General features: G+C 35.4%; 1 protein-coding gene across 1 annotated transcript in view; it reads right to left on the bottom strand.

Annotated features, from left to right (window-relative positions):
* The window catches only part of LOC149777809 (mitochondrial-processing peptidase subunit alpha-like), a 49995-nt gene that overhangs the window by 14468 nt on the left and 10891 nt on the right, over positions 1–24636 (bottom strand). The window contains exons 2-7 of the mRNA XM_089938868.1: positions 23416–23618; positions 18470–18549; positions 13534–13719; positions 9866–9958; positions 4458–4736; positions 1300–1511 (exon numbers count right to left, since the gene is read on the bottom strand). Coding sequence (XP_089794994.1) covers positions 1300–1511; positions 4458–4736; positions 9866–9958; positions 13534–13719; positions 18470–18549; positions 23416–23618 — 1053 coding nt within the window. The remainder of the gene's footprint in view (positions 1–1299; positions 1512–4457; positions 4737–9865; positions 9959–13533; positions 13720–18469; positions 18550–23415; positions 23619–24636) is intronic.

The raw sequence follows: 24636 nt of genomic DNA on the forward strand, positions 1-24636 counted from the left end.
TAATACTCAATTAACACTAAACCACATTTAATTTGCCACAGTAAAACCACATTTAATTTTCCACATTAAAACTGTATTTAATTTACCACTGTAAAACCGTATTTAATTTTCCAAAGTAAAACTAAATTTTATTTCCCACAGTAAAACCACATTAAATTTCATACAGTAAAACCAAATTTAATTACCCACAGTAAAACTACATTTAATTTCCCCCACTAAAACCAAATTTAATTTACCACATAAGAACCAAATTTAATTTCCCATAGTGAAACCACACTCAATTTCCCACAGTAAACCAATTTAACTTACCACAGTAAAACCACATTTAATTTACTAGTGAAACTGCAATGAAACAAAATTTAATTTGCCACAGTAAAAATGCATTTAATATATCACAGTAAAAATGCATTTTATTTCCAACTCTTACAGTAAAACCAAATTCACTTTTATACAGTGAAACCACATTTAATTTACCACAGTGGAGCCACATTTAATTTACCACAGTGAAACCACTTTTAATTTACCACAGTGGAACCACATTTAATTTACCCCAAAGAAACCGCATTTAACCATACTTCCTTAAAATTGCACAAATTCACTGAATTGAAATAAGTCTGCTCATTACTTTATCAAAATTTCTGAGTGAGCAATAAAAAGTTTGGAGTCAAAAGAATATGGAGTCAGATGGATAAATGAGGACAAAACATAGAACGAACAGCAGTGGACATGGTGATCCTTTCAATTTTTGGAGGAATATTTATCACAAAACATGGCACCAACAGCAGTGGACATGGTGATCCTTTCAACTTTTGGAATAATATTTATCACAAAACAAGGAACCAACAGCAGTGGACATGGTGATCCTTTCAACTTCTGGAATAATATTTATCACAAAACAAGGAATCAACAGCAGTGGACATGGTGATCATTTCAACTTTTGGAATAATATTTATCACAAAACAAAGAACCAACAGCAGTGGTGATCGTTTCAACTTTTGGAATAATATTTATCACGAAACAAGGAACCAACAGCAGTGGATATGGTGATCCTTTCAACTTTTGGAATATTTATCACAAGTAAAGTATATACCTGGTAGTCCAATTTTCAAATTGTACATTTTGTATGATTAAAAGGTCTATTAATTAAACAAAAGCAAACATACAAACTGTAATTCCAATTCTAGTTCCAATACATTCGCAATGAGATAACATTTTCAATATAAATGCGTGAGTTTACAATCATCTCCATCTAGTGAGTGGATTCTGAGAAAACTGTATCAAATGTTAGGGGTGAATTACCTGTTAAGGACATTGAGGTAAAGTCTTGTGTACATTCCCTTTCCAGGTCCCCCTGCTGAGAAGGAACCTCCCCCTCCCATCATCATGTTTAGGACACAGAATGCAACAAAATCACTATCTTTATGTGAACAGCTCTCCAGTCCAATAACAAAATGGGCAAGCTCAGGCATTGCAGTTGGGCCCAGGCTGACATCAGACAAGTCTGCCTCAACCTAAATCAAAGAAAAAAAAATATTGAGAGAAAAGCTATCATTTCTGAAACAAGCTACCTGGTCGCCAACAATAACTCAAACCATGACTTGATTCATTTCAACATTATACTGAAAGTGGGAATGCTGGCAGATTGAAACTTTGCTGTAACATACTATCTTACAAACAGTTCACACTTTCACTTACCACAATAATGACATTACTAGTAAGAATGCACATTTCCAATCCAGATGCAGACATTGAAAAAGAGAGAAAATGTGTCTTTCAATCAGTCAGTCCAATAGAGGATAAGCTAAAATACTCATTTAAAACAAGACTCCTGTGAACCACATTTTATATGTTCATTCAATGTTGAATAGTTCTCTATGTAGATAACTGAAATTTATCTGCTGAAATCAAATTTCCTCTTTAGATCTGAGTGACCTTGACCAGTGACTTTTTGATTCCCAATTTGCCAAGGTTCTTCCGACCTTGACCACTGACTTTTTGATTCTCAATTTGCCAAGCTTCTTCTGACCTTGACCACTGACTTTTTGATTCCCAATTTACCAAGCTTCTTCCAAGTGCACTCCAGGTAATAAATCCAGTATTAGCCACTTAAATAAAACTGATGTTACTGTGCACGAACTGTGTTTCTTCTTTCAGCCAGTGTGTTACACATTGACCATTACAATTTACAATAGGTCTTTCTATGTATCTGTATACAATGGGACTAACTCCACACAAACATGTCTTTAATAATAATAATAACATTTGATGATAGTAAATTATGAACACATTTATGCTGTCAACACTTCATTCATTTAAATAACAATTACATCAAAGCAGAACTTTTTGGTTGGAACAAATATTGTAAGATTCAGTCACTTGCAGGAAAATACATCAACATTTCTATATTCAAAAAGAGGGCCCCAGAGTGGCCGAGTGGTCTAAAGCACTCTCCGTTATGGATCACTGCCATCTCACCTCTGACTGCGTGGAGTCGAGTCTCAGGCTCGGCCAATGTGGGTATATGAGAAAGCTTGCCAGTAGCTTCTCGTGGGTTGGTGGTTCTTCCCAGGGTTTTCCTGGGTTCATCCTCCACCATTAATACTGGCTGCCATGCATTGCCTATTGTGTGCTGAAAAATGGTGTTAAACCCCACAACAACAACAACAACAATATTCAAAAAGGTATATATGGCTTTAAATGCTGGTTGTTAGGCCTACATGGAATAATACATCCTCACAGAGCACTAAAATGTAATAGGTGCCCACACAGGATAAACATGTGCACCCACACAGGGAACAGGAAATGTCAACACAGGACTGAATTTATGCCTGGCCTCACAGGCATATAAAAACCATACTGCACAGAATAATCATCAGTATGTTATGGCAGGCATATAAAAACCATACTGAACAGAATAAGTCTCAATATGTTAATGGCAGGCATATACAAACCATCCTGCACAGAATAGGTATCATTGTGTTATGGCTGTATATAAAAACCATACTGCACAGAATAGGTATCAGTGTGTTATGTCAGGTATATAAAAACTATACTGCACAGAATAGGTATCAGTATGTTATGGTAGGCATATAAAAACCATACTGCACATAATAAGTATCAGTGTGTTATGGCAGGTATATAAAAACCATACTGCACAGGATAGGTATCAGTATGTTATGGCAGGCATATAAAAACCATACTGCACAGAATAGGTATCAGTATGTTATGGCAGGCATATAAAAACCATACTGCACAGAATAGGTATCATTGTGTTATGGCAGGCATATAACGGGTAAACTTGGCTGACATGGATTCTATTCACACCTTTGCCAGTAGAATTTTTATCACCCATAAAGCCACCACTGGTCACTGATTGACAGTTAATTACACTGGCTTCAAATGTAAAATGCCTTTGATTGCATTGCTTTGAGTCTTAAACTTCTTTAATCAGCTGGTAATTTCTTCATGACAAATTAGGATATTGACATATTGGCACTCACCTGGTAATGATCAGATATAAAAATAAGCTTTCTTTCTTGATATATCCATCCCTTTTCTAGTTATGATTATTTTTATTTTAAAAAGATAATTTAGTTTTTTTATTAATAACGAAATAAATATCATTGTATGAAGACATATTCAACTGTGTTTGCTTCTGATTTATGTTAGTCTGTTCTATGTTCACATCATGACTGGCAAATCTATTTTATCCACAGATAGAAGCACTCTGTAATAAGTACAAAATTTGGGAGACACAGAAGCAGTCAATACAAGTGAATTATCCAGATAATCAGTGTCCAGATGATTTAAGTTTCACTGTATACAGATAAAACATTGTTAAGATATATAAACTCCTTTAACCACGGAATATGGAAATGTATCATATATCATCATTCTTATGGTCTGGAGATTCTTCCTCTGAGTTCTAGATATGTCACTATGAGATTTTAGCAACCAAGAGATCTTTAGCCCATAATTTTTAATCCAGTGGAGAACCCTGTATAAAATTTTGCTCAAATCTGCTATGTTGTGTTGGAGTTGCCAAAAGCAAGTTTCACACCTCGTTGTTATTAAAGTATAACAAAAACATAAATATGTCACAAAATTGGCCAAAATCGGCAGTGATGTAAAGGATGATATCTGAAATTTTATTTAAGTGGAAGAAAATTAGTTATTAGGGAAGCCATCAAAAACATAATATTAACAGAAAATATCATAAGGAATATTTCCACAAAGATCTATCAAATCTGGAACCATGCTTTGAGAGAACCTGCCAACATTATGGTTTCCACCTACATGCTATGGAAACCAACAGCTGCCATGGAGGCCATAAAAGAAATAATTTTCTATGTCAGGTCGCAAGACGCATTTCCACAAAGCTCGTTTGAAATGTAAGCCCTTTTAATGATGAACTTACTTTTTCAGTCCCTCCTGTGTATTGGGCAAGTGTAACTTACTTTTTCAGTCCCTCCTGTGTATTGGGCAAGTGAAGAATCAGAACCTTTCGATGGGTCGATAATTTTCTTATTTTCCTCCCAAACTGGCATTTTGCTTAAAAATATCTCCTTCGCTAGTTTTACCAACTTGTCATGTTCCACACCAACCCCTGCTAGCACCATTCTCTCAGGTCTGTGGAAATGTTTGGAATATGTATAAAGTACACTGCGATTAATCAACTGCAAGTTTTCTGTTGGACAAAACTTTGGTAATCCCAGTGTGTTGTCTCTGTATGCAGCCTGCAATGAGATGAACAAACTTTTCAGCATACTGTAAAATCAAAAATCTAACCATGTAAAAACTTCACTGACATATAATAAAAGTACAATGTACAAAATGTATATGATACAATACTGGCAATTAAGTGAATCATTAAATTTGTATAATATGCTGATGACATTAAAATCAAAGCTCTCTAAAGCGTAAATATATCCCTGCATTCAGTCTTTCGGTTTATGGTATTGGATTCTCATTTGTAAAGCTTTAACTCAAATATTGTGTACATCTGTGCTGCTTTGTAAAACATTACTGAATAAGGTTAAGGTCTTAATAAAATTTTCATCAATAGAGTCAGTCGTTGTTTTGGGGTTTAATGCTGTGACTGGTGGAGGAAGAACCTGGGAAGACCACAGTAAGTACCACCAACTCAAAATAAGCTGTAGGACAGCAAAGGTAAGCATTGTGATGACAATGCAGACTGAACATGTGATGACCAGATGTGATTGAACTGTAGGACAGTACAGACTGACCATGTGATGACCAAATCTGAGTGAATTGTAGAACAGCATAGATAAACCATGTTATGACTAGATGTGAGTGAACTGTAGAACAGCACAAATAGGCCATGTGATGACCAAATCTGAGTGAACTGTAGGACAGTACAGACTGACCATGTGATGAGTGAGTGATTTGGATTTTTAAAGTAGCTTTAACAATTTTTCAGCCATATCGCTACAACGTCTGCAGTGTGGCGGTTTATAGTGATGTCTAGCACTGAGGCATCATGCCGCAGACATGTAGCATGATGTCCCACCAATCACATTATCCTGACACCAGGCCAACCAGTCCTAACACTAACCTCTTATTGCTGAGTGCAAAGTGAGGCAGCTGTTAGTACCATTTTTTTAAGTCTTTGGTATGACTCAGCTGGGGATCAAACCCACGACCTTCCGCATCCGAGGCAGACTCTCTAACCGCTAGGCTACCGGAGTGGTAGATCATGTGATTACCAAATGTGAGTGAATTGTAGAACAGCACAGACTGACCACACGATGACCAAATGTGAGTGAACTGTAGAACAGCACACATAGGCCATGTGATGGCCAAATGCGAGTGAATTGTTTGACAGTAGAGGCTGACTATGGGATAACTAGATATGAGGGTGAGTTGTAAGACAGCAAAGACTGACCATGTGATCAATGTGTTACTATTGATAAGGATAAAGTGGCTTGAAAGTTTTATCTTCAGATGGTGCTATATTAATAAAATTAAAATTGTTCCTGCTCCTCAAGTTATGTATACAGTGGTCCCCCTCATGAATGCCCCCCACCCTTTGGCCAGTGGCCACCCACTTTTTATGGCCAGAATCCCTTGGCACTGATGAGTTTGTGTTCAAAAGTAACCCTCAGGAAAGGCCACCCCTCTAACATGAGCAGCAGCCAACATATTAGTGCACAAATGTCAAATTTACCCATCAAAAGCAGCCACACTTTATTATTAATATGTGTCCAGAACCAATATTTAATTACGGTAAGTAATCCGATTATCTTTCCCAATGTTTCCAGATGTCAGGTTTTCGTTACTGAAAGAAGTGTTGGCTAAAGTACATGTACCACTAAGGTTATTATTATATCATTAATGCTGACATTTGCAGGAAATGGGGTCAGCAATGTTTCGACAGAGCTTTGGGCTTCATACAGTGGATTTTTATTTTTAATTGACAATTATGACCGGACATAATTGTCAAGATCATAACATGGTCATATAGAAATGGAGTCAGCAATATTTTGATAGAGCTTTGAGCTTCATACAGCAGATATTTTATTTTTAATTGATGATTATGACTGACGTATTTGTCAATATCATAACATGGTCAGATGTTGTTGCTGTTATAGGGTTTAATACCATTTTTTGGCACAATATAGGCTATACATGGTGGCCAGTATAAATGGTGGAGGAAGAACATGGGAAAATCCCAGAAAGAACCACTGACCCATGAGTAGTTACTGGCATGCTTTCTCACATACCCACACTGGCCGAACACGAGACTTAAACCCATAAGATGGTAGTGACCCATAACGGCGAGTGCTTTAGACCACTCTGCCACTGGGGGTCCCTAACATGGTTGGATAGGCTACAGATAGATTTTGTGGATTAACACATACACACAGAAACAATCAACTCTGAACAAAACAGGGTAACAGACAAAGACTGAAAAATTATGTAACAGTACATGTATCACATCCTTTATAACACGGTTTCTCGCTGACAAAAGTTTATCTGCAAAATTAAATTGCAGTACTGTACAATTAGCAATATAGGAATAAATCATTACAAAACTTTAACATGTCATCACATACGAAGAAATAATACTTTAGAAGGAAAAGTAAAAGTTATTTGATTTGATGACAATTGGGAGAGTTCAATTGCGAAACGACTATGTTGGGAAGACTCAAATAAACAAGATCATGAAAGATAAGAAGAATACTCTGCAGCGGTGGGAAAATGGAGTACATGGAAAGAGAATTATTTTAAATACAAAACAATGTATGTACCAAGATTTAAATAATGTTTTTGAATGGTTTTGTAAACGCATGCCAGCAATATCTGACTCACATTTCACACCTAAGAATAAAAACTAGTGGTCCCCCTCCTATAAGGCTGGTGGCCTTTCCAGAGGGGGACTAAATTTTTTGTGAGAAGTATACGTAATGTACGTAGTAAGAAAGCTACATGCTTCAAAGCATTTAATATTTTCATCTAAAAGTAACATTAATTATTAAAAAGTTCTTCATGTCACAAGAATCGGCTTATTTCAACTGAATATACATTAATAGTTCTTATTCTTGACGTAAGCGTGATATGCCAGAGGGTATTTTTGTCATGTACATTGCAAAACCATTCAAAAACGTCATTTAAATGTTGGAACATATATAAGTCTTTCCATCTGCTCCCTTTTCCTACTGCTGCTGAATAATCTCCTTATCAGTTACGACGTTGTTTATTCAAGTCTTTTCAGCATACAATTGTTTTATGCGAGTCTTTCCCCTCCTCCCCACCCACCCATGTTGTTGAGTAGAATAACTGACTTTCTTTTCAAGTAATATGTCTCCGTTTACAAGATGACATGTTAAAGTTTGGTTATGATTTATTTGGATGTTGCTAACCGTATGTGATTTACTTATAAAGAGGAAACTTTTGTAGAGTGGATGAAATGCCTCCTTGGAAAAGGAAGTGATAGATGTATTGTCATGGGAATATTTTACATTTTTGTACTAAAATGCTGGCCACTGGTCACATTAGAGGGGTGGCCATTCTTGAGGGGTACTTTTGAACACAAACTTGTCGTTGTCAAGGGACTCTGGCTTAAGAAGTGGGTGGTCGCTGGCCAGGGGGCCGTTCAATAGGGGGACCTATGTATTAATTTATGTTACCCTGAAATAACTGTTTTAAGACAAGCAGAATATTTTAATAATTAATGAAGATATTAACTGCTTTAAGTTATATGTAGCTTTCCTACTATGTACACATATGCATACACATCTCACAAATATAGTCCCCCTCTGGAAAGGCCATCCATCTTATAAGACCACTTTCCTGGTGCAGAAGGTGTGGCCATATAAGACGGGGACCGCTGTACTTAGCTCCTTTCCTGATGGTATTTACAAAATACATGTTAATTAGAAACAAGACATAAAAACATTAAGTAATTTAAAGCTAGAAATGTGTCCATATACCATAGATGCCCTTGCCATTATAATGCAATTCAGGGACAAAGATCCAAGTTAAACAGGTACATCAACAAAATTTTTTTCTGTCTGAAAGCATGAACAAGCAACCCTATGACCATGAGATCTCCCACCTAGCAGTCAATTATAACATGCACCACTCCCTTGATAACTTGTGTCCTGATAACTCACAAACCCACTTATAAAGTGGGGCAGGCATGGATCCCATTTTTTAAACTAGAAAATACCCCAAAATTGATCCCTATTTCTTGAACTTGATGAAAATTGTGAAAAAATTTGGTAACAGAAACTATTATATAACACTCATTTTATATTAAAAAACAGAGGAAAGGACCCGGAAATTTTAATCAACATTATGAAATATCAACTTTTAATAAGAAGTCATATAATTTGTTATATTTTCTTTCCAAACAACATTCTTAGTACACCACAATTAATGATATTCAAGTGGAAGCAGTATTTTAATAAATAAATACCAATTTAAGTGCAACCATCATAAATGCAATTTGTCTTCTTGTAATTAAATGTAAAATGTGTCAATGTAGTGTAACAGCTCTATATGCAAGCATTTCTCTGAGAACCTAATTAAGTGCAAACTGTGTTTTGATATTGGACTAGCGGAAGCATTCATTGTCTTGTTGCACTAAATAAAAAGCGGGCCTCCTTTTCTATTATCAAATTAATTATGTCCTTTCAATCAAATAAAGGAGGTGGAATAAAAATAAATAAAAGGCATACAATATCATACATGCTTAAGAACCAGTGGCCCGTATATCGGGTAACTCATTTCAGATAATCAACAAGTTTCAGAGAATTTCTGAATTCGCATGTAGAGATATTCTCAAGGATATGTTGCGTGTTTTTGAAAAAAGGAATCTTGTTTGGTAGGGTATCAACTGTTAGTCTGGTTTCCTGCTTCACAGACTTCATGTTTCACAAAATACTATTAGACACCACTCCGGGAACCAGACTCATCAACAAAACAAAAAGCTGTGATGTAATAGACGAATATTTTCGCAAACCATGTTGGTTGTTGAAACCAGTCGGTATCATGCCATCGATCTTTCAGATGTTGGAAATTTTGAAAATAAATGTAACTTATACAGAATAATGAACAACTTCATCAGAAAAAGTGCTTTATTGATAATTATTCTCAATGTGATCATAAAACAAGGATTCAGTCATTAAACATCCCAGTCCCCCCCCCCCCGACCCCGCAGTGCTCTGGATGTCTAGTGGATTTTTGGAAGGTCCATCGGTAATTAGCTCTTTACATAAAAACATTAGCCTTTAAATACATTATTCCTTTAAAAGACATTTTGGCCATTTAAATAAATGGATTAGCCCTTTAAATAAATACATTAGCCCTTTACATAAATACATTAGATCTTTCAACTCACTCGATGAATCATTTCCATCAGTAAAGGTTCAGGATTTGGATTCATCTTCAGAGCTTCTAACTCAAAACCAATTGCTGCCCGTGCACCTTCAAGCTGCAGAAGAAGAAAAAAATTCAATGGAACTCACTTAATATTTTAGCCTCAATCCACACAAATTTCAACAGTCTCTGTTAAATGAATTTACACATACAGAAACATACATACTTACATCAAAACTGTGTATCCTCTCATATAACACAATTGTTGTGAATTTTCCATTAGGTTTGGAAAGAAAATTTGCAAGTAAGTTATGTAACTCTAAGAATAATTACCCAATCGCATCAGCATTAGGAACTTTGCTACCTAACAAATCCAGCTCTTGTGAGAAAAAAAAGGAAAACAATTTGACTTTTCTGTCTATATATACAACAGACAAAACAATTCGACTGTTCTGTCTGTATATACAACACAGACAAAACAATCTGACTTTTCTGACTATATATACATCATAGACAATCGATGAAACTCTGACAAGTACCTGCCTTAAAGAACACTAGGAAGTTCCACTTTTACGATGAGTGATACACCAACTTACGATGCTCACACTGGTGGGGAGATTTTAATGTGACTTCATAAATCTTCTCTGAGAAAAGTAATTTACCAAACATTTTCTCCTTTGAATACATTTCCAGTCATATTGGCATTAGGAAAATAAGTCATAGGAAGTGGAAATGCTGTGCATACCATCTTTACCATGGCTTCTTCAAAGGAAGAAGGACTGGATTCCATATATGAAGGCATTCTTGCTCACTTAATCTGTGTGCAGAATAATTGATGGTCAAGTGATCACTGAAAACAATACCAAGGAAGAAAATAACTAACTATTCTTAGCGATAAATATTAGGGGCGAATTCATTGAAAGTAATCAACTACTGACCATAAGGAAGTTGTGCTGATGTCAGCTGGGTTTTGTGAATCACTTGGGCAGTAGATACTGAACCAAACAGATTCATATCTTGGAGACAGAAACTCAAGAAAACCTTCTGTTCATACCAACAGCTAGCTTCTATTATGTATTAGATTGAAAGAAAGGCTCACAGAGATCATTCCTAATTTCCTGAGCAGAAATCTTTGTAAGGCTAGTCTGATCTGTTATATTTCTGAGTATAAAGAGTGAATAACCCACTGGGAGAAAGAGTTGCTTTTTTGTTCCACAACGTTTCTACGTATAACTCAAGTAATGCTTGAGGTCATGGACTGAGCCTCACATGACTTCTCTCAACGTATCTATCAAAGAGAGGGAGCACATGACAACCTTCTGACTGCCTGCTGCAATCGCCTTATGAATCCAGTAAAAAGGCATGAACTTGCTCACCCTTCATGCCGAAGCTAAGGCTATCAGAAAGCATGTCTTCCATATCATAGTTTCAACTAAAGGCTCAATTTGATCTAAGCTGACTCATGTCAAAACCCATGAGCAATTTGATTTTGCAAACAGGGTGTGGGATTTTGGTCTATTCAAGTCAAAATTGGCTAGTAATTTCCATAGATCTATATCATGACCAATATCCACTCTGCCATGATGGCTGAGTGTCAAAAATCAAGGAGTAGCAGTCTTCGATAGTAACAAGGGCTAGTATTTTCTCCTTGAAATCCACAGAAAAAAATCAGTTTGCTGTGCAATTAAAGCACTCAAAAGGATGACGTAGACTTTGGACCAGTCCCTGTTGCTATAAGGTGCATAATCTGATTCCTCCAAAGCATGCAAATGCAGTTTATGACTAACTGATGAATGGAACATTTGAGTATTCAGGATCTGGCCTTTTCTTGAGTCAGCCAGCATAGTGAGCCGTTTTTTGTAGTTATAGCTGGAAGCACCATCACAGAAACTTTTAAAACCAGAACATGTATAGGGTGGGTGATTTAGTCCCCCACCCACACCACCCCATTTAGGCAACCACCCGTGATTTGTTGAGCATGATAAGGACTACTTTCCCATAGAGTCTGTCCTTAGAGACATGAAAATCTTTGATTATAGCCTTTATTTCTAGAAGGTTGATCTGAAGAGGTAATTTCTCTGGACCCCACTTGACAGTGTCAAAGCATGGTAACAAAGGGCACTCCAAGTAAAAACTGGCATTCAAACAGTAATTTCTAGTTGGGGCTTGTTCACAGGGATCTTTGTTGTGTCACTGACACAACCGTTATTCAACTTTGCAGAGATTCTGACAAGATTTTCTCTAAATGGGTGGATCTCCCCCTCCCTTGTCAACAAAATGAGTGGGTAGCAGACAACCAAAAAATGAGGAGGAAACAGCTCTAGTTCAATATTTACCAGACTACTTAAATATCTCTCTTTATCTTCCAGTTACACTTAAGGCTCTATGAAATTGAAATCCTCAAAACATTCCACTCAAATTGTATAATCTGCTGATAGTTTCTTAGCTTGCACAAATTGATTTCAGGATTTTTTGGGAAAGTTTTCTTTCTTTTTTTAATACAGAAGGAAAACTTTTTAAGGTCAGCACACAAAAAACCATGGATGGTCAGCCGACCAAAAACACAACATTTTGTGCTTTAAATTTTTTAAAACACATTTATTCAGTAACATTTTAAGTAATGCAAGAAAAAGATACAAAAATTGACAACAATCTTCAATCCCTATATCAACAGAGAGCCGAATTTTCATCACAGTTGAACACATACAAAAATGGGGATGGGGGGCTCCTACTTGGTGTTGATGTGTGTGGGGGGGTATATATGCCAATCATGCATGTCTCTGTACGCTTTTCTGCTTTTGTGTCAATATTAGTTCACATAAACAAGAGACTATAGTTAAGTCAAATATGCATACATAAGTTGCTTACTGTACTAAAAGTGTTAATAAACTCTAATACACCAACTTTCTGGATAGAGAGCTTAACAACACAAAGATATTAAAGGACTTCAAGAGGTTTTCGGAACTGGTGATAGTACAACAATGAACACTGAAAACTACTGCCACTAAGCAGTGCTCCATGGGAGGTAATGGGTATGAGTTGTTTGCCCTTGTCTATTCACTACATAAAATGACAAGGGTTTTGGTGCAAGAAATTGTTCAGAACGTAGCAGAGTTTATTTTCCTAATGTTAATGTGATCAGGGAATGTATTCAATGGAAAAACTCTGTCTTTAACAAGCAGTCAATAAGTTTCCTGTCCAATTATAGAAATTAAGGCATAGTTTTTAAAATCTACTAATGCTTCCACCAAAAATCATTGGAGAGCAACATGTGATGGAGGACAAATACAATCTTCTCTGTGTTTATGTAGGACAAACATGATTCTTCTGTCCAGTCATATTTTCCTTCCCTGACCATACACACTGGGCAATTTTTCTGTCCAGTCATATTTTCATCATTCCCTGACCACAAACATTGGACAATTTTTTATGGTTTCCTTCTTTTGTTGTGGATAAGGATGAGGCAATAATTGCATCCAAATTTATCACATCTAAGAAACAAAACTGATAAAATCAGTAACAAAACATAATTATGTTCCACATCTAAAAATCCTACATAAATTCAATGTAATGAAAATATTGTTAAAGCTGTCAGATGTCAAATAAATTGTGTTACAGAAATATTAAGCATTTCCAATTTATCTTTCTTTCACTATCCTCAGAAATAGAAATATGCAGATTAATACCAACTTCTTGATCTGTGAACTCTGGCCGCAAAACAACCTCAGACAAAATTTCCAGGACAGTAGGCAGCCCATGAGTCTCAGCAGACATGGCGTAAACCAAGGTGTCCCTTGATCCCTGGCAATCACATATACCACCATGTCTCTCTAATTCTTGCAAAATTGTGTCTCTGTCTGCAAAACGGCTGGTTTTCTGAAAGTATTATCTACATATTAGTTGAAGATTTCATAAATAAAACATGCATTTAATATCTTCAAAACAGGATGTGCTTAAAGAAACTAATGGCATGCCTGAGAGTATAGCACTGTAACACATTTTTATATCCCAAATACACTTAACAGCAGGCATGTGCAACTTCCTCCAGGGCGCAGGCCTGATAAACGATTTTTAAAGCCACACTCTATTATGTCAATAGGCATAAAACCTGGTCATGGGCCAGTTCTGGTTCACAGGCTGTAGGTAGGACATGCCTGCTCAACAGTGCAAAGTGAATAAAGAACTACTCAAATGTTAAGTTTCAACAGCCCCATCCCAAACTGTACCAGTACCACAGCCTCCAAAGCGGCAACAAACTCAGCCAATCAGATGCAAGAGGACATCAATAATATGCATGGATCTTGTTCATTATCAAACTTGTATGCAAAATTAATGACATAATTATTCCATGCTTGAAAAACATTGGATCAGAAATATGGCCTCCAGACTGGTAACAATATCAGCCATCCATCTTAATACATATTGATCTCACTCATTAGCAATTTCAGCCATCCTTCTTAATACATATTGATCTCACTCATTAGCAATATCTGCAATCCTTCTTAATACATACTGATCTCACTCATTAGCAATTTCAGCCATCCTTCTTAATACATATTGATCTCACTCATTAGCAATTTCAGCCATTGTTCTTAATACATATTGATCTCACTCATAAGCAATATCAGCCATCCTTCTTAATACATATTGATCTCACTCATTAGCAATATCAGCCATCCTTCTTAATACATATTGATCTCACTCATTAGCAATCTCAGCCATCCTTCTTAATACATATTGATCTCACTCATTAGCAATTTCAGCCATCCTTCTTAATACATATTGATCTCACTCATAAGCAATATCAGCCATCCTTCTTAATACATATTGATCTCACTCATTAGCAATATCTGCAATCCTTCTTAATACATATTGATCTCACTCATTAGCAATTTCAGCCACCCTTCTTAATACATACTGATCTCACTCATTAGCAATTTCAGCCATCCTTCTTAATACATATTGATCTCACTCAAAAGCAATATCAGCCATCCTTAATAAATATTGATCTCACTCATTAGCAATATCAGCCATCCTTCTTAATACATATTGATCTCACTCATTAGCAATATCAGCCATCCTTCTTAATACATATTGATCTCACTCATTAGCAATTTCAGCCATCCTTCTTAATACATATTGATCTCACTCATTAGCAATTTCAGCCATCCTTCTTAATACATATTGATCTCACTCATAAGCAATATCAGCCATCCTTAATAAATATTGATCTCACTCATTAGCAATATCAGCCATCCTTCTTAATACATACTGATCTCACTCATTAGCAATTTCAGCCATTCTTTATAATACATATTGATCTCACTCATTAGCAATTTCAGCACTCCTTCTTAATACATACTGATCTCACTCATTAGCAATTTCAGCCATCCTTCTTAATACATATTGATCTCACTCATTAGAAAACTCACTGAAGAGAAAGAATCTACTCCAAGACCAATCAGAATCAGATCAGAAATATGGTCTCCAGCGCAGCAACAAGCTATGCCACTCCAACACAAGATAACCTCATTAGTATGTGTAGATTTTGTTGTCAAACTCTTCCAGTATCTTATTATATAAGCACATAGTCCATATCAGAAATATGGTCTCGAAAATGGTACATAGTAAATGTTGATGGATGTATGTATTACAGTCATGTGTGCTCATAAACTGATGGAAACAAGAGTACCATGGGCAGTACATTGTACATCTGCCACAAGTTTAATAGTCCATTATAAACAAGGAATAAAATTAAGATCCTAAAATGGGTAATGTTACCAGTGAAATGCAAACTAAGTATAAATAAAATGAAGAATGACCACACTGAAAGTGGGAGAGTATGTGATGATATATTCCCACTACAAATCTTAAAAGGAGTGGTGTTTGGCTGAGACAAGTATGTGATAATATTATATTTCAAACATGATATGAATCTGGTAAGGGGTTACTGTACAACTGCTGCAAAAACACATCTACAAAGATGTGTCTCCAATATAATTCTTGTTCCCGTGGACCCCATGCTTGTAGAAAAAATGGACTGGACTGATATTGTGGGGTGTGCATGTGATGAGATTATATTTTAAACATGACATATTTTTTTTTAAAACAAAAGTGTCCTCATCATAATTCGTGATCAAATTGCCCCAAACGAAAGAAAAATTTGGTCTTATGAGAATGGGATTATGTGATTGTACACCAAATATAAAGTGAATTAAGAATGAAGTTACTAAGCTGAGAGACCCATAACAAACTAATCAAACAGTTTAACAAAATGTGTCACCATTATAATTCTGGACCTCATCTGGCCACTGTGGGGAAGATCCCTTGGGCTGTGAGAAAGCGATGTATACATATTCTAATGTATCTGAACTGTTGATATCTTCTTCCTTTCTTTAATAGCCAAATTAAGCTTATTTCAATCATCCTTTCTCCCTGATGTAGATGTTAAAATATGGCTTCTCATCAATTTACAGAATCAATATACTACTTGAGGTTGACTCCTTATTAACAATCATTGCTATCCTTGTAACTCAGCACATTCTTACTGTGGAAATATCAATTACTTTGATTTCACTGTGTTTCATGGGGTAAAAATGTTCAGGGATTTCAAACTTGCTTTTCACCACTAATTTAAAGATCCAAATAAAATGAACCACATGCAATGCAGAACCTTTTGCTCCATTCCCCTACCCCCAATCAACCCAGTTTTCTTACTGATTCATTACGATCATCAGTGTTCAGCTATCTTATACTCAACTTCAATACTATAATAAAATATGACCTAGATAACTGTTTGCTCAACTTCAATACTATAATAAAATATGACCTAGATAACTGTTTGCTCAACTTCAATACTATAATAAAATATGACCTAGATAACTGTTTGCTCAACTTCAATACTATAATAAAATATGACCTAGATAACTGTTTGCTCAACTTCAATACTATAATAAAATATGACCTAGATAACTGTTTTCTCAAATTCGGTACTATAATAAAATATGACCTAGATAACTGTTTGTTGTATATTAACCCATTTCGAAAACCAAATGAAAACCAAAAGTAGAAGATCATATTGTTTCAATGTACATCTATACAAACAGTAACTGGCAGCAGTTGTTTCCACTCATTGCCTTAAACAGTGTTTGAGATAAGCAAGGATTGTGAAACCAATTAGATCTATTACACAAATACATTTGTCATGTAAATAATCACAAATATTGCACAATTACACAAGCTTAGCTTTCTTAAAGAAAAAGCAGATCTGTTGAACTGATTTCTCTGATATAGCCACTTTCCTCCATTACTCATCAGAGGTTGCCACAGCATAGTGATTGTATTGCATTCTGGTTCATAAATGGAATGATAACAATGTCCACATAACAATGATCCGATGGTACAACTTTACAGACAGTGATTTAAGTAAAAGGTCATGCAGACAAGTTTCAGTAACCAACTGACTTGGTGTTGTTGGCTGTGTAGACTTTGACGTTGATTACTCCGATGGAATCAGTGCAAGGTTTTGGTTTGACAGGTCTTTTATTTGTGTTCATTCTGGCAGTAGTACTGTCTTAACCCATCAAAAAGCCACCATTTGTTGTTGGTACATTTTTGTTCCTTTGTATTTTATTGTTTGGGTATTTGTAGCAGTTAAATCATGAGATTAAATATTTAATAATATAAAAATTTTGACAGTGGCAAATCAACAAATTTATGTATTCATAAAAAGGTTCTATTTGTACACAAAAATAAATAAACCTGTAAATTTATATCAAACTAAAGTGAAACTATTTTTTTGTGCAAAGGTACACAAAAACAGCAGAACATAACAGAAAAACAGCTGACATTATCACAACAGACCTGCTACTAAAATCGGTTATAAATTTTAGCTATCCAACATGATAGTTGAGAAAATAAAAATAAAATGTACTTGTTCTGAGTTAATAGCAGATATGTTTCATCTCATGGTTATCACAATCCTAGCATTTTCACTCGGAGTAATGCCGCTCATGAAAACACTGATTTTTTACTAACTCTGTGAAATGTATTCATTATTCACTTGGAACACAAGCAAATGAATGAAATTAAATGAATTGGACAGGAATGACTGAGCTACAAGTACTTGGAAAAACTATAAGCAAAAGTTGGCCTCCACATCAAATACCCAAATAACTACAAGAGGAAAATCCAAATGCTTTATTTACTGATGCCCCAGGGCCATACAAAAATTAAACTTTCACCAGCCATTTAAATTACACAGTAAAGAACTGGGATCACATATTACTTTTACCGACCACTGGAAAAACATTATTCCAAAGAAAATACTGTATGGCAAAGATACAACAAATACGGAGAAAGAATTCCACTTTCATAATCTAGAAGTAAAAACCTGCAACAGGCATTTAAGGAAATTGTGAATTTGGCACCTAACAAAAAAAATACAGATTTTTTTAAATTACTGCAATTTAATTCTTCTTAAAGTTACAAGGATTAGTTATTTATGAGGTACTAGCATCTGCATGTATTCACTATTTATGTATGGAAAGAAGGTTAGTAGGTAATGCATAGTACCATAAAATGAGAAAACAAATCAGTTTTAAATTGTTAATCTCAATCAACTTACCCCAAAAGCTAACTTCTCAAAAAAGTGAGATATACCACTTGGATATGCAACCTCATATCTTGACCCAGAATCCATCAGAACTGCAAAGATAAAGTCCTGATTGTATGGAATAACAATAAAGTTTGCTCCTTTAATCCTAATCTAAAATGGTTTTCAAAATACTTAGCTCTTATCTTTTTAGCAATTACATGTATCTATTATGGGCAATAGTACTGTATTCCACTTAGTTAAATATTCTGGGCAATAGTTGTGTATTCAATGCAGCCAAATACTCTAGGCAATAGTACTGTATTCCACTTAGTTAAATATTCTAGGCAATAGTACTGTATTCCACTTAGTTACATATTGTAGGCAATAGTACTGTACTCCACTTAGGTAAATATTCTAGGCAATACTACTGTATTCAATGCAGCCAAATACTCTAGGCAATAGTACAGTATTCCACTTAGTTAAATATTCTAGGCAATAGTACTGTATTCCACTTAGTTAAATATTCTGGGCAATAGTTGTGTATTCAATGCAGCCAAATACTCTAGGCAATAGTACTGTATTCCACTTAGTTAAATATTCTGGGCAATAGTTGTGTATTCAATGCAGCCAAATACTCTAGGCAATAGTACTGTATTCCACTTAGTTAAATATTCTAGGCAATAGTACTGTATTCCACTTAGTTACATATTGTAGGCAATAGTACTGTACTCCACTTAGGTAAATATTCTAGGCAATACTACTGTATTCAATGCAGCCAAATACTCTAGGCAACAGTACAGTATTCCACTTAGTTAAATATTCTAGGCAATAGTACTGTATTCCACTTAGTTACATATTGTAGGCAATAGTACTGTACTCCACTTAGGTAAATATTCTAGGCAATACTACTGTGTTCAATGCAGCCAAATACTCTAGGCAATAGTACAGTATTCCACTTAGTTAAATATTCTAGGCAATAGTACTGTATTCCACTTAGTTAAATATTCTGGGCAATAGTTGTGTATTCAATGCAGCCAAATACTCTAGGCAATAGTACTGTATTCCACTTAGTAAAATAATCTAGGCAGTAGTACTGTATTCCATTTAGTTAAATATTCTGGGCAATAGTTGTGTATTCAGTGCAGCCAAAATAATATAGGCAATAGTACAGTATTCCACTTAGTTAAGTATTCTGGGCAACATTATTCAACTCAGCTAAATATTCTGGGCAATAGTCCTACAGTTAACTTTGCTAAATATTCTATGCAGGAGTCCTGTAATCTACTTGGCTAAATAGTCTGGGCAACAGTGCTGTATTCCACTAAGGCAGTTAATTAATTTGGGCAATAGTCCAATATTCCACTTAACTAATATCCTGACCAATAGTACTGTTTTCAACTCAGCTAAATATTCTGGGCAATAGTCCAGTATTCCACTTAGCTAAATATTCTATGCTGGAGTCATGTATACTACTTGGCTAAATATTATGGGCAACAGTGCTGTATTTCACTCAGGTAGCTATATATTCTGGGCAATAGTTCTATATTCCACTTTACTATATATTCTAGACCAGAGCCTTGTATTCTACTTAGCTATATATTCTGGGCAATAGTCCTATATTCCACTTTACTACAATTTCTGGGCAACAGTCCTGTATTCCACTTAACTAAATGTTCTTGGTAATAGTACTGTATTACACTTTGCTAAAAATTCTTGGCAACAGTCCTGTATTCCACTTAACTAAATGTTCTTGGCAATAGTACTGTATTAAACTTTGCTAAAAATTCTGGGCAATAGTCCTGTATTCCACTTAACTAAATGTTCTTGGCAATAGTACAGTATTACACTTTGCTAAAAATTCTGGGCAACAGTCCTGTATTCCACTTAACTAAATGTTCTTGGCAATAGTACTGTATTACACTTTGCTAAAAATTCTGGGCAATAGTCCTGTATTCCACTTAACTAAATGTTCTTGGCAATAGTACAGTATTACACTTTGCTAAAAATTCTGGGCAACAGTCCTGTATTCCACTTAACTAAATGTTCTTGGCAATAGTACTGTATTACACTTTGCTAAAAATTCTAGGCAAAAGTCCTGTATTCCACTGCACTCAATTTTACAACTCTGACTGAACTGTTCATTAATTTCATGATTTAAATGATGCACAAGATGTGACCAGAACTGAAATAATTCTACAACATATATTGTCTTTAAGGGTTTACTCCATCTGTATCCAACACGTGGAATGAAAATCGTTTGTTTATCTATTGAGGATTATAGAAAAATCCCGGAAAGATATAAGCATCTTTAATTTGGTAGGCTAAGAAAAGGTGACATTCCACCCTACATAGGTAAATTATATTTAAAAATATTATATTCTTCTGCACATAGGTAAATTTAATTGGAAAAGGTGAAGGTCAGTTTAATCGGAAAAGGTGATATCCTACTCAGTGAAGGTCAATTTAATCGGAAAAGGTGATATCCTACTCAGTGAAGGTCAATTTAATCGGAAAAGGTGATATCCTACTCAGTGAAGGTCAATTTAATCGGAAAAGGCGATATCCTACTCAGTGAAGGTCAATTTAATCGGAAAAGGTGATATCCTACTCAGTGAAGGTCAATTTAATCGGAAAAGGTGATATCCTACTCAGTGAAGGTCAATTTAATCAGAAAAGGTGATATCCTACTCAGTGAAGGTCAATTTAATCGGAAAAGGCGATATCCTACTCAGTGAAGGTCAATTTAATCGGAAAAGGTGATATCCTACTCAGTGAAGGTCAATTTAATCGGAAAAGGTGATATCCTACTCAGTGAAGGTCAATTTAATCAAAATAGCACATGGACCATGGCAAAGATTTTGACAGTATTTTTTTTTACCATTAAGAGTTCAAACCATTTAGATAAAATATACATTTTCAAACAATACTTTCATTGGACATAATCATGCAAACGTTTGTAATTTCAATTCTGCTTTTTGTATTTACTGCTTGTCCTGTCTCTTCTGCAATCGCCTTTGACAAAAGCATTTCGGCTAATAAAAAACTTGAAATTAAAACTGGCAGATAGAAAGCAAATATTGCAGTACATGTTTTGATGATTCTACACTATCTGCAATGAACTTGTTACAATTAATGATTTAAGCTGATTCTCTGTTGACTGTTTATGCTTCTGGGATAAAAATAAATTATTTCCTATTTGAAAATTTCTAACATTACTGCAACATCGTGTGTTATCAGTTTTGAGTTTCAAATTTAAGTATTACATATAAATACTATGGCTCAAAGGATTATAGAAAAATCCAGGAAAGATGTATGCATCTTTAATTTGGTAGGCTAAGAAAAGGTGACATTCCACCCTGACTTGTTTCTCAGAGAGACATTAACTTGATATCGACTTGAACCTGCACGGACAGGTGAGTTGGCAGTGAGCTGTAGATGCGAGTGCCTTAGACCACTCGACCACCCAGAGAATGTCCTCTCTGTATCAGCATTATAATGTGGCGACAGAGAATGTCCTCTCTGTATCAGCATTATAATATGGCAACAGAGAATGTCCTCTCTGTATCAGCATTTTAATGTGGCAACAGAGAATGTCCTCTCTGTATCAGCATTATAATATGGCAACAGAGAATGTCCTCTCTGTATCAGCATTATAATATGGCAACAGAGAATGTCCTCTCTGTATCAGCATTATAATGTGGCAACAGAGAATGTCCTCTCTGTATCAGCATTATAATATGGCAACAGATAATGCCCTCTGTATCAGCATTATAATGTGGCAACAACAAAACAACTGCTCCCAGCCTGCAAGAAAGTTCAAACTTCAGTTTTCATGTAGTTGAATTTTTATGGTTACACACTGCTCTCCAGTGTTCCTCCATGCTAAGTTGATCCTGAAAATAAAGTTTCATTGGACTTAATATGTATCTTAACCAATGTCTATTTACCACTGACATGAAATTAACAAACATATGTATGAATTTCCCTTAAATAAAAAGAGCTTGAACAATGTAATAACAATTAAACAATCCAAAAAATCTAGCAAATCAAACTCCCCACTCAAATGTTTCTGCCAAAATCAATTTTTGGTTGAACACTCCTTTTTTTAATCTCCCCTCCCCATAAGAGCAGCCAATTCTTATTCAAAAACTCAGAAGACATCATAGCCCACCTTTGATCCCTCATTCAAAGACTCAAAAGACATCATAGCCCACCTCTGATATGTCATTCAAAAACTCAAAAGACATCATAGCCACCTTTGATCCCTTTATTGCTTACAACACCTCACAATATATTTCACATTTGGCCTTATCCTTTCTAGATTAAAGAAGTAAGGTAATCAATTAACAGCATGCTGAGTAAAATATGTTTGTCTTTTCTTAATCCCATTACTCAGCCACACATCACTGTACCGGTATAACATTTCTAGTTCATAGTAGAATGTGTCAAACTGGTTTCTGTAATGTGGGGATGTAACAAACAAAAAGTTTTATTCTTGGGTTTTTTAACAATCTTTTATTTTTAAAAGAGGTAGATTTCAACTATAAAACAGTATGTGTGGTTGATGGCCTTATGAAAAGTATTTTTGTCCTACCGCTGGTAGAATCACAAGCATGCAATTACTAATGAGGCATGAATATCATGTTTTTGTTAATTGACACATTTGTTATGTGTCTTTTGTTAATGATCATCATGCCCATATCACCCAGTGCCTTTTTAAAGCCTTTTTGTTAAGAACCACCATTGTTTCTCTTGCTTCAGAGCATCCAACTATAAAAACATAAACTGGGCTAATTCTCTCTGACAGACACATAAACCAAACACTGTAACCAACTGAATATTATAAGAAAGGAATGATATAACAAAGCCTTTGGAAGATAAAATCATAAGATATATGACTGGAGAAATTAATCTTATTCGAACAAAGAGAATGTTTTATCCAATAATGAAATAAATGATCTTTTCTGTATCAATACCTCCCACAGTGCAGAACTGTCCAAATTTGTTTTCGGAGGCAACTCGTAACCCATTATCCAGTGTTGTCACCTGGGTCTCATTTTTCTGCTCACTTGGTGAGGTGTATTTTGGTGGGAGAACTCCTGGCAGGGGCTTAGACAATGGTACATCAGTAATAGATATTGGGCTAGATGCACTGCTGAATCCACGCTGCAATGGTCGCCTGCAAATAAAAACAACTGAACACAGTGCCATGCAATGCTTTAACAGAAAAGCAGTCTTTCTATTTACTAAAGAAGCATCAGAAAGCTCATTTTAAAAGAGAATTTATCTGGACAACAAAATTAGCTAATAACAAAACAAATAGACTCAGGCTTGTGGTCCACTGTATCCTAAATGCTTCAATAACAGTATTATATTTGTTCTCATTACAAGCATCAAGATGTTGTCAGCACAATCAGCTATTCATTGTGGCATTTTCATGCCTTAAAGGGACTGCAGGAACTGCTGTCGAGCAACACTTACCATACATTATTTACTTCACCTTCAATTTACCTTAATTCTTCAGATTATCAGGGGTTTTTTTCTTTAACTAATGAGCTAATTTGGGGTGGCAGGTCCCTGTTACAAATGCTGCCTTGTGCAATGAAGTGAAGGAATTAATATTTACAGATATATGTACCACAATATTGACCGAAACTTGAAAACATCATATTTGATAAATTTCAAAGAGCATGTTGAATATTTGGGAAAGACCTTTATCTATATTATCAGAGCATTATTATAATACAGACAAAAGACCTTGAGCCATACCATAAGAAGTCAAAGAGCATGTTGAACATTTTGAATAAAACACCTTGAGCAGTACTATTAGAACGTAATTATAATACAGTAAAACCTGTCATGAGCGACCTCTGCTACGATCGACCACCTGTCATTTCTGACCACAATCGTAATGCACAGATCGATTTTACTATATAAATGCTCTGTTATGAATGACCACCTGCTGAACGTGACCAGCGACCGCGATTTCTTGGCAAAATATGCATTTTGACACTGCTATGAACGACCGCATTGCCATAAAATCAAAACAGACTGACACCACTGACCTTAACTTAATCCTTTGTAAACACTAGGGCTCGGGATAAATGTAGTACGCAAACAAAGTGCACATTAAATAACACTATAGTTGAACAACCATATATCAGGATAAACACATCTAACCATCATTTAATCCTTTG

The sequence above is a fragment of the Sinohyriopsis cumingii genome, chromosome 17 (genome assembly GCF_028554795.1).
Source record: "Sinohyriopsis cumingii isolate HCF-2022 chromosome 17, ASM2855479v2, whole genome shotgun sequence".
In the NCBI taxonomy this organism is placed as follows: domain Eukaryota; kingdom Metazoa; phylum Mollusca; class Bivalvia; order Unionida; family Unionidae; genus Sinohyriopsis; species Sinohyriopsis cumingii.